This window comes from Melanaphis sacchari, unplaced genomic scaffold (assembly GCF_002803265.2).
Source record: "Melanaphis sacchari strain LSU unplaced genomic scaffold, SCAv2.0 Contig23_pilon_pilon, whole genome shotgun sequence".
Taxonomy (NCBI): domain Eukaryota; kingdom Metazoa; phylum Arthropoda; class Insecta; order Hemiptera; family Aphididae; genus Melanaphis; species Melanaphis sacchari.
The window spans coordinates 4,948,853-4,961,178 of record NW_020271114.1 but is presented as its reverse complement, the minus strand read 5'-3'; the positions used below and the strand labels follow the sequence as shown (position 1 = coordinate 4,961,178).

Below are 12,326 nucleotides of genomic sequence, written 5' to 3'. Positions count from 1 at the left end.
GATTATTATAGAATCTTATATTTTATCAATATAATACAATAATATAAAAAACTTCACGATGGTCCTGCAATGTACACAACAGGTTTCATTCTGCTCATGATTTTCATGAGAGTTATTGGTCCAAAAAAGAGACTGTCCATACTTTGAATATGTCAAAATCGGCGTTGAATAATAAATGAACTAGGTAACATATTGTTAAAACGGTTGACTAGGAATGATACGAAATTAGATTATCTTCATTAGTGCGGTAACATAAAAAAAACAATTAACACGTATTACGTATATCGAATAAATAACTAGTGAACATATTCACAATCACGTATTAAATTATTAGAATACTTCATAACTCACAAAGGATTTTTTATTTTTTACTTGTTTTATTAAACTATTTACTATTTAATATTTATTTTCTAGTCATCAGTTGTCACTTGTTACCATGATAAAACCTTTTATCATCAATATAATAGAAATATTATTATATAGATGAATATTTATCTATGCTTCTGTGGTGGTATTTTCACACGTGCTAAGAAATTTTGTGATATCAGTATCACAGTCCACAGAATTATAATTTCATTGATACTTAATAATTTCCAAAACTTAATTTGTTTAATTTGTTTATGTTTGTGAATATTAGTACTAAATAGTAAATAAAAGTCTTCTTTATTTTTAAATTTTAATTCGCAATTGGAGAACACTATGATGTCTATTGGAAAATGCAATCAGTGGTTCGGTTGTTTTCAAAAAACGTCTGCAAAACGCTTAATAAATTCCTTATACAGTCTTTCGCCTGATTTGAAGTATTTAAATCATAGTACACAACTAAGGTGTATGTCAATCGATAACAATTCAAAGCATACAAATGAAACTGATATAAAAAAATTGTTGGAAGATGGGACAGTCCCAGAAGAGTCATCTGTCGTTGGAGACACTGAAAATTGGACGACATCCCCATACCCAAAAGGTTTACATTATATATTCAGAACTGTATTTGTCTTAATTTATTTGTTGTTTAAAACCAGGTTCATATGTACCTCACAAAAATCAGTCTCAAGCACAGCATGCTCTACGACCAAATGTTGATCCCAAGGAAACATCAATACTCTTGTTTCCCGGTCAAGGTACCCAGTTTGTGGGTATGGGAAAAAATCTGTTAGTGTTTCCTCAGGTTGTAGAGATGTTCGAAGCAGCTAGTGAAATACTGAAGTATAATCTATTAAAACTTTGTTTGGAAGGACCAAAATCTAAATTGGATCAGACCATCTATAGTCAGCCAGCCATCTTTGTGTGTTCCTTAGGTGCAGTTGAGAAACTAAAAGAAGAGCAACTTAGTGCCATTGAAAACTGTATGGCTGTTGCTGGTTATAGTATTGGAGAATTTGCTGCGCTTACATTTGCTGGATGTCTTTCCTTTGAACAAGGTATAAATTAACTATTTTTATCATAGTTGTACTTTTTCTAAAAAATTCTTCAATTTTTTCAGCTGTCAGTTTAGTAAAAGTACGCGCTGAAGCTATGCATTATGCATCAGAAATTGAACCGGGTGGAATGGCTAACATTTATATAAGGCCAGATTCTAAATTAAATTATGCCATGAAAAAAGCCAAAGATTGGTGTCTGGATAAAGGAATCGAAAAACCTATTTGTTCTATATCAAACTATTTGAATCCTGATTGTAAAGTAGTTGCTGGACATTTAGAAGTAAGAAGTATTTAAATTGGTCTTTGTAAACAAAATCCCTAGTATAAAAATTAATCTATTTTTTTTAATTTTTAAACTTTTCATATGATAATTAATAATTTAAATATTTAAATTTATTCCATTAAAGGTATCATAGCAATCATATAATAGACATTTTAGAATTATAATATAATTTAATTATATACAAAATTAGTAAAGAATATGTTTTAACTTAAATAAAAATATTCTTTTGTGATTCTGTATTGGTTTACTAATTAATGCCTTGTTAAACATGAGTATAATTAAAACAATTCAAGGATATAAAACTATAATATCCATAAAAACAAGAAAAAGTGATTGCATTTTATTCATTTAAATATTATGTTATAAAAACATAATTCTAACTTAGTAATAGTTCTTAGAACTATTTTGTTGAATGGAAGTTTGTTATGTTATCATAGTTTCACTATATTTAAAGTGTTTTTTTTTTTTTAATAATATTAAATATTCATATAATATGTTTTAAGCTTTATTAATATTTAAATTACTATTAGTTAGTTGTTAGTGTTATTAATTAAGCCATAGAGTAAATACAAGGTATGTCCAGAAAGTAAGTTCCGTTGGGCAATAAAAACATGTAAATGTGTACATTTTATTATAAATTTTATTTGAATATAAAATACATGTATTACTCTATTTTTCAACATAGTTACCACCATTATTTAAGCACTTATCATATCGAGGTACTAGTTTTTGTATCCCTTCATCATAGAAAGATGACGCCTGTGATTGTAACCATGCGCTAATAGCCTTTTTCACCTCATCATCTTCGTTGAAGTTCTGGCCACCCATAAATGATTTCATGTGTAAAAAAAGATGAAAATCACTGGGTGCCAAATCTGGACTGTAGAGCGGATGATTAAATTGTTCCCATGCAAAATCTGCAAGAAGTTGTTTTATCACATTTGCTGTGTGCGGGCGGGCATTGTAGTGCATGGGAACAATTTAATCATCCGCCCTACAGTCCAGATTTGGCACCCAGTGATTTTCATCTTTTTTTACACATGAAATCATTTATGGGTGGCCAGAACTTCAACGAAGATGATGAGGTGAAAAAGGCTATTAGCGCATGGTTACAATCACAGGCGTCATCTTTCTATGATGAAGGGATACAAAAACTAGTACCTCGATATGATAAGTGCTTAAATAATGGTGGTAACTATGTTGAAAAATAGAGTAATACATGTATTTTATATTCAAATAAAATTTATAATAAAATGTACACATTTACATGTTTTTATTGCCCAACGGAACTTACTTTCTGGACATACTGTGTATCACCTTATATTAAAATAAATAAATTTTTATACTAGGAATTTTTTTCTGCAATTACAATCTTATAATGTTGTAACTGAATATGATGTTAGTAACATAATGTATACAAAATATTTATTGATTTATTATGATTATTTTAGGCATTAAAATATTTGGAATTAAATTTAAAACAATTTAATCTTAGAAAGATGCAAAGACTAAATGTTTCTGGTGCATTTCATACGGACCTCATGCGCCCTGCTGTTGAACCATTTGCAGCTGCATTGCATAACATAAAAATAGCAGAACCTCTGATAGCCGTACATTCAAATATTGATGGAAAACGTTATCAGAACAGTGCTCAAGTTTATAGAAATTTACCTAAACAAATATATAAACCTGTTAAGTGGGAACAAACATTACACATACTGTATGAACGTCCAGTTGGGTCAAATTTCCCTGATACTTTTGAGTGTGGACCTGGCTCTACTCTCAGAAATTTATTAAAAACAGTTAATTATAAAGCTCATTCTTCTTGTAGGACTATTGATATTTAATGTACTTATTAAGTAGATAACTTTTAAGCATAAATTTATTTGTAATACAATTGTTATATATTATTACTATATTGTTATACATTATTCTTTCAGTAGCTAATATCATCCATTGTGGACTGAGACTTATAATTAAATAAACTACGATTGGTATATATTAAGATACATAGTAAAATAAAATTCTATAATTTAAAATACAAACATTGTTTTAATGCAGACTAAGGGCAATTTTTAAGATCTAAATTATTTATCTATAATTCAACTTATCAAACTTTTTATACTTTTTTCTTATAAGTTTCTAAATTATGATTTAACATTGACATATAATTTTGTTAATTCTTCCATTTTCTCAAATTAAACATGTATAATAATTTACAATCCAAAATCACTTTAGATGCATTAGTGTAATTTTGTGTTTAGGCGTGCTCAAAAATTATTTTTTGATCTGTGACTTTTGAAAAGATTTTACATATCTAACAAATTAAAGGATATTTTTGATTTCAACTATATGAGCAACTTTAAATGAATGATGTAGCAAATGAGTGACCTTGCCAGATACCTAGAAGGTAAGTTACCTTAGTACTTCAGTGTCTGGTTTTTTATTTTTATATATTTTTTATTTAGTTATACTAGATATCTATCAATTGTTTTGATTTACATCACTGAGTTCAAATTTTATATCTAAATATTTCATTAAAAAATTTTTTTTTGCTAAAATTCCAAACAAATACCTACCCTGGATCAAATTTATATGCTTACAATAATAATTTAATAAGTCTAACCAATAGATAATAGTCGTATTTTAAGTACACTTTAATAAAAGTACAAAAACTATAATAAATTAATCTCATCAGAAATAGAAAACACTACATATTCTCAAAATATGATGAAGTTTTGTAGTGTAAGATCAGTTGACCAAAAAAACCAATAACAAATCATCGAATGAATCATTTAAAATAAGTAATAACCATATTATATAACTATAATAAGTTATTATGATGTTTTATTAAATTATTATTATTATTGACATTTGAGTACATTAAGGTACGTATAAAATGTGAATTTGCAACGTTCGAAATATTCATAATATTACTTATTAGTCATTACCGACCAATTAAGAAAATACTTTTATTCAAATACTTCATAATATTACTAGGTCTAGGTATATTATGTGTACCTACCTATTTAATAATCTTAGTATTTAATGGTACAATAGGTATAATATGTGTTTTACAAATTTAATAGATATTTATATACGTATGTATAGTATATTATATAATCATATATTCATATCCAGTGGCGTAGCCAGAATTTTTGAATGGAGGGGGGGGGGGGGGGGTTACGATTTAGCTATATACCAGGGACGGACAATTCAAAATTACTCCAGGGCCACTTTTTAGAAAATCAAAAATCTAGTGGGTCAAAAAAAAAAAAAAGGTCATTCGATCGCTAATTTACTAGGTAAATAATAAAAATAATTAAATAGAAATCATTGGGAGGGGGGGTCAACACCTGGCTACACCACTGTTCATATTTACTTATGTATAATGCTTTAAAGAATAAATATTAAACAACACTATTTAATATAATAGGTACGTATTTGTATAGTCATATTGGTAGGTAGAGTTTTGTACTTTATTATATTTACTTTATAAATTATTAAATTTTGATAGATATGAAATACGAAAGCAGCTAGGCGACTGACAACATTCAAAAGTCACGCATGACTGCAAGCTGCAGCATAATAATATTGGCATTAAAATATAGTTTTATCCCCAACCTATTTAGTATATCATTATAAGTAATTGGTACTAATGGTACTTAGGTACATGATATACTTCCATACTCGCGTAATCACATACTATGTATTGTTTACCTATTTTGTATGTTATATATTTATTAAAAGTAAACCGAACAGAATTTAGGAAAATATATTCTACTGTCTACTTGTAACAATATACTTAATTTTATTAAATTAATTATTGTTCAATCGTTAATTTAATGGATCATTCAATATACATTGATTAAAAAATAATCGAATAATGAATATATTGTGTCCTAATTCTATGGAATAAAATAAATTGTTATTGTGTAGTTTTATGTGTAGAATATCTTGAGTTGTTGAGAATTATTCGGATTTCAATGGAGTAACTGATTGCATCGTGTATTTCACTATGCGGTTTGGATTAATAGAAGCTACGTACAACGACGATCCGTCTTTCGAAATTGCTATGTCATGAGGCACTTTGATAGCCTGAAAAACAAGACGCAATCAAGTAATACATAATTAAATGTTACTAAATGTTTAAATGTTTTTTATTTTGTTATAAAGTCACTGCAGCGCAATAGAGTTTACTAAGTGTACATATGATTTTTAAATTTATGACATTAAATGATTTAAACGAGACAAATTACTAAAATATTTATATACCCAATACATGTATGGTAAAAATAATAAGTAATAACCGCATTAACTTACTGCATTTTTCGATAGTGTCCAGTGATCAACAATGTTCTCGGTCATAGGGTTTATGGTAAATCCTCGTACCGGTATCAGAGGTGACGTAGGTCCGTTTACGGCGTAAATCAGGTCGCCTTTAAATTAAATTTAAAAAGTTTAAAGGATAACCCAATTATGTAATAACTAAAAGCCCAAATTTTCCACCCCTTTGCCACCAAAACACATACCGTGATTGGTTATCGCGAACACCCGTCCCAAATCTGGTTGTTGAATCGTCAACGGAGCCTGTTCTTTGCTTTCAGACGAAAGTTCGGCGCCCCTGCACACGACTCTCATATCTTCGCGGTCAGCAATACAGATGAGGTCATGTTGTTCAAGTAACGCCAAACTGTGTGGTACTTGAAGGCTTAAGAATTCTATTAACAATAAATTATAACACGTTCGTATTAAAAAAAAAAAAAAAAAACGGTAGGTAGCAGATAGGTACGACCTGTTCTGCAATTGCAAAATAGGTACTATGTATTATATAATATATTTCTATACGTCTATAAACCATGTAAAATCTATACGATTATCAATAGTGCCGCGTTAAGCTATGTTGCCGCCCCGGGGCAAATTAAAATATGCCGCCCTTACAAAAATTACAATTCAAAATTATATTCAACACACTATTAATACTAACGATTTACTTGTAACAGAATATGTTTGAGGAAAAAACGTACAGAAATAATGAAAATAGTTTATACGTACAATTATTAGAACAAGTTTTTAATTCTTATCGCCTTGTGACATATATCGGTAGACGGCGGCTTTTTTGTGGTATTTATAAACGAAATAATATGTACTTATTATAGTTATACAGTCTCACAAAAAAAATTATAATTATAAATTTTTTATTTTATATTGATCCTCCAAAATTTGCCGCCCTGGGACAATTGCCCCCCCCCCCTTGCCGCCCGTTAAACGCGGCTCTGATTATCATCGGTCTATATACATAATTTAATAATATAGATATAATTATTTAATAATTCTTGCTTAATCATTTGATGGACATTTTATGACCAAAATTATTTTATGAATTGTTTTACATACCCATTTTTTATTATTCTGAAATTTATATTAATACCTGGTTATGAGTATCTATTTAACAAAAGTAAAAAATAGTAGTTTTGTTTAAGAAGTATATACATAGGTGCTCATAGGTAATATTTTAAGGGGAGTCAAAATAAAAAAAATCATAAATTCAAGCGAAAGAAAGGTGTAATGTCATTTCAACATATAAATATAAAATATGTGTTATAATTATATGCTATTATTTATATAATTGATATTTGTATTGGTATATTATAATTAATTAAAATAAATTTTAACAAGTATTCAAAAAAAATTTAGTATAATAATTGCACATTTCAAATCACCCAACTTATTTATCTCATAGACTGAAGTTATCTAAATCTATTAGGAAACCTATTCTAGACTTTTTTATCATTATATAACCTATTATTTTTCAGAAAAGGGATTGAATTTAAAAATTGGTCATTTATTTCTTGTTGAAAAATTGTCTACAAAAAACACGATTAACTATTATTCAAATAAAAAAAAATTTAAAGAAAAGATAAATAGTTTTTTTTTTGCAATAGGAACGAGGAGCAGTAGTTAGTCCCTTATTTACACCAGGAACGAGTTCCTTTTAAAAGAAATTTTCTCAATACTGAATTAATTACTAGTAGGTAATTACATAAAAATATACAATAAATATGACTTAAAATTAATCCGGTTTTGTTCTATTTGAAATATAGAAATTTACCGTTGGCGTGTGGAAAAACTCGTAGCAACTCTCCTCTGCTAGAAAACTTTAAAACTCTAGAGTTGCAGTATCCGTCTGCAATGAAAATGTCACCGGTCGAAGCAATGGCCACAGAAGTAGGTTGACACAATGTCCTGTATCCTTTGCCGTTCTCGAATCTCTTGCCAAAGGTTAATGACGCTCTGGGCGCTCCGGGCGAAAACTGTTTATTTTTTTATCACCATTATTCCGTTATATGTCAACATGCGTTGTGGGTGAGTTTAAATGCGTTTGAGCAGAAAATTATAATATATTATAAAAATGGTGTTTTTAACCTTAAACACTTGATGCATAGCCACATCTGTGACCCATACGTTCCCTTGATGATCTATTGTGATGCCGTGAGGCATGTAGAAGAAACCTGCTCCCCAGCTGGATAAAACCTCACCAGTTTTCGGACTCAGAGTGACAATGGCGTTTGTTAAAATGGGACCTTCCTCTACATGTTGGTAGTGGTATGTTTCGTTGAACGAGCTAATCAAATTTGATAAATATTTATGCATGTTATGGAAAACAAAGTACAGAATAGTTAAACTCACTTCTCGTCCCAGACACGGCTTCCCCGATGAAAAATCACAGGCTGTCCGACCGTGTTTATTGCCACACCACTCACTTGTCCTAGACGAGGTATCGGACTTCTTGGCCATCCTTCTACCTCTACGGGCCTGTTTATGTCCTGTGTCTGTCATATTAATTATTAGCCATTTATTAAAAATATAAAAGATGTTTATCATAAATACTTTATGGATTATAATTTAATAAAACACCATTTTATGTTTAAAATTGAAATACATTATAAAACTTTAAATTATGTCCCTGGTAAATATATAATAGTAAATAGACTATAGACAATAGCGTATGGTAGTATAAATAATTTTTATAAAATTTTTAAAGTTTATTATTCACAATATAATATTAAACTTACAAAGGAAATTTTATAGATCAAGATTAACCTGTGATATACACTTTATAATAACATCGCATATTACACATTTACATATCAATGCGCGTGCAATGCATCACAACCACCACTTCGTCCTAACCTAATATAAACATAATAACATAGGTCATAAATCGTTATTCAAAAATAAATAGCTTTAGAGACTTTAAAATTTCACCAAATATTAGTATTTTCTAGACATGATATAATTATTTTAAAATAAGTTGACACTATATACTTAATTTATAAAAATGTTTAATTTATTATTGAACTATATATAATACAATTTTTTTTTTAGTAATTAACATGAAAATGTAATACAAGGTTCCTAGTAAGTGGTTTTTACTGCAAATAAAAATAAAATTAAAATGAAAGTGTCTTTGTGTTATAAGCATTTAAAATAACAATTTTTACAAAACTCATCAAAATCACGAAAATATAATATAAATTATTTTGTAGTTAACAATTCATATAATTGTTCGTTTTGAAAGCTATACCTAAGGGTTTAAAATGTAAAATATGATTTCTGATTGGTTTTTTTTTTTTTTTTTAATTGGAATTTAAAAAATAGTTTAACGGAAAGCCACGCATATGTCATGAGCGATTTAACTTCAAATTTCGGCGATCATACACATATTAAAATGTATAACAGCTCGATCGTATGACTCTGCTGTAATGTCTATTAATATGTGTACTTATATGTAGGTATCTACTATCATCTCGCTTAATAGGTTATCGACAGTAGACAGAGACGCGACAATAAATTGAAGTTCTCGGGACAATATCAAGTAAGTGTTGGCTACTTATTATTGTAATGTAGGTACTCGCCTGTGATGACGATGGCAACGAAAGTGGCGGTAGTGGCGATGATTCAGTGACTGCAGTTGCCCCAGATTCGTCGACGTTATCGCCATCACTACCGTACACTACGCGCTTGATCTCGTCGTAAAAACTGCTGTCAACCGGCCAACCTGCGGTCGACACGGGACATGTGGCCAACAAAGTGGCCAGGCAGACTGTAGTGGCCAACAGCGACAAGTACAACGGCTGACCCATGGCGCAGCAGTGACTGCTGCAGGTACCTACGTTACGTGACGTGGGTGCGCGTGGGCGCTGTACGTGTTAAAGTGGGTGAGACGCGTATGGAGTGTCTTGTGTTAGCGTCAATATTTCGTTATCGATGCATTGAAACGTCGGCAGAGGTGACGACAACGATTCACGAATTTGGCCTTGGTGAAATCGCCGAGATCAATACCTTATGTATGCCACAGAAACGGTCGGTTGGTTTGATCGCCAGAGAGCGCCGCGTGACCCCCTCTTTACACCCTTAAATGACTCGCTTCCCCTCCATCCACCCTTAAATGACACACTCCCTGCGAAACAGCGATGATGGGTCACCCTGACCCACACTAACAGTTAAACCTGTTCCACCACAAGTCATGACGCTCTACGTTTTAAATTTATGCTAAAATCACTAAAAATGAATCGTATTTATATATTAATACATACCTATACGCAAGACGGAGTCGGATCAAAAAATGTTAACGCTCTGGAATGAAAATAAAATACGCCCTCTTAATATCAGAGCAGATCCAGATATACCCATACGGTATACTCCTGCATTCGTGTATTTTATTAAAGTTTATTATTGTCCGCAGTGTTGAAAGTTTGAGCTGGTAAATTGATATTAACTTTTTTCCTTCATCTAATACAGGGCACATTAGCTTTGTTATGTTAGCTATGGGCTGGATTCATGGTCGCTGAAGATGAGCCCTCAGGAAGTCCAGACCTCAATCTTTTGGGTTACAGACAGTGGAGTATTTTAGAGGAGACCGCTTGCTCTAAGCTCCATCAAAATATTAAATCAAAAAAAGCTGATTTGGTAAAATCAACTGCCTCAATATCGTTATGATTATTCCGTATCGTCATAGACGAGTGGTTAGATTAAGAAGTATATAAATGCAAACCATGGACATTTAGAAATTTATAATGGTATTTAGTTTCTTTTAGTTATGTTATTAAGTTAATAAAGAATAAATAACTTCAGATTTTTTTTTTATGTTTGTTTTATTTTATTTAATAGTTTTTAATAATTTATCGAAAGAGTATAAAAAATATGTCAATTTCCCAAACGTTACGCCTAAAATTCTTCGCCGAACTATGCCGGTGGACCAGCTGTGTTGTGTTTAATATTAGTGACGTTAGAACGTGGAGTACCTTAGCGAATAATAAACTCACCGTTTTTATTTGTATTTTTCAGATCGATACACAATATAGGTACAATTAACCGAAAAGTTAGTACCTCTGATTCAAAAACATAACACATATAAATACTGCAGTACAGTTTTTTTTTTTTTTTTTAATGAAATTAAAAGTTTGACAAGCAATCGGAAGACCTATATAATTGATCCACATAAATGTTCGAAAAATGTGTCCTCCCTTAAAAAATTCTCATATTTATCCCTGACAATAATCGCATAGATTTTTAGTTTTAATACAAACTAATTGTTGACGAATGTACTAATTTGTAAAAAACTTTCTTTTTTCAAACGTCGAATGCAATCAAACTGTTTGTGTATGAAAGCGTAGAATCCAAAGTCGTTCCATAGATAGATTGGCAAATATTACAGTGTTGGCCGAAATTTTACTCGTCTCGGAAACCACCGCTGGCGATTCGCTTGGACTTAACACCGTAATCAAGAACGTTGACCGCTACAGATCCAAGGAAATCCTGGCACCTGTTATTTGGACATAAAGTGGTTTAGTAAGATGCTGTCTATGGTTATTTTTTTAGTTTCATTAAAATAAAAAAACTACACTGCAGTACATGTATTATGTTTTTGAATCAAAAGTACTAAATTTTCGGTTAATTGTATTGTATATTCATCATTGATCTGATGAATATAAATAAAAAAATCGGGTAAGTTGGTACCGCTCTGCTGTACATTAGGGAGTGGGGTGAACCTCGGACTAGGGTAGGTTAAATTTGAATGCAATGATAGGTATCATTGTATACGAAAAACGATTCTAAACGGAGATGATTTGTCAGTCTAGGATATATTATATTTAAATATTGTCATACATTCTATTTTGAAACAAATATTTTATTTTTCAATTAGGACGTATTTGTAAAAGTCATGTTAAAATAATTAATTATTAATTTTTATGAATTATACCTACAAAATAGTTTGCAAATATTCATGGTTTTGATGAATTTTTGTTCAAATATTTGAATTTCAAATGCTAATAAAAAAAAAATTGTGCCTATGTATTCTTAAAATTTTTTGATCACTATAAGAATAAATTATGAGGAACTTTCTATTAAATGTTCAAGTATTTTGATTGGGCCAAAAAAATTTTATCGACACTTCAAAAAAAAATTTTCAAAAAAATTGAAAATTTCAATTTTCTATAAATAACGAGACCATTATTATAAGAACATAGTGGATAAACTCAACTTTATTTAGCTATTTTTTTTCTAATATTTTGTTTGAAGAAAACAATTCAGTAATCTAAATTTATGTACAATGA

At 30.1% G+C, this 12,326-nt stretch overlaps 2 protein-coding genes across 2 annotated transcripts; one reads left to right on the top strand and one right to left on the bottom strand.

Moving 5' to 3' along the window:
• The first annotated feature begins 608 nt into the window (after positions 1-608).
• On the top strand, positions 609-3,709 carry LOC112594816 (probable malonyl-CoA-acyl carrier protein transacylase, mitochondrial). Its single transcript, XM_025339823.1, has 4 exons — positions 609-964; positions 1,023-1,421; positions 1,484-1,701; positions 3,156-3,709. The coding sequence occupies exons 1-4, from the start codon at positions 700-702 to the stop codon at positions 3,549-3,551; spliced, it is 1,278 nt and encodes a 425-aa protein (XP_025195608.1). The 5' UTR covers positions 609-699; the 3' UTR covers positions 3,552-3,709.
• Positions 3,710-4,869: 1,160 nt separating this feature from the next.
• Positions 4,870-10,061, bottom strand: LOC112594815 (peptidyl-alpha-hydroxyglycine alpha-amidating lyase 2-like). The gene is made up of 7 exons (XM_025339822.1): positions 9,624-10,061; positions 8,395-8,537; positions 8,131-8,329; positions 7,817-8,018; positions 6,237-6,425; positions 6,028-6,143; positions 4,870-5,802 (listed from the first exon to the last, which is right to left on the bottom strand). The coding sequence occupies exons 1-7, from the start codon at positions 9,849-9,851 to the stop codon at positions 5,677-5,679; spliced, it is 1,203 nt and encodes a 400-aa protein (XP_025195607.1). The 5' UTR covers positions 9,852-10,061; the 3' UTR covers positions 4,870-5,676.
• Between the last annotated feature and the right edge of the window lie 2,265 nt (positions 10,062-12,326).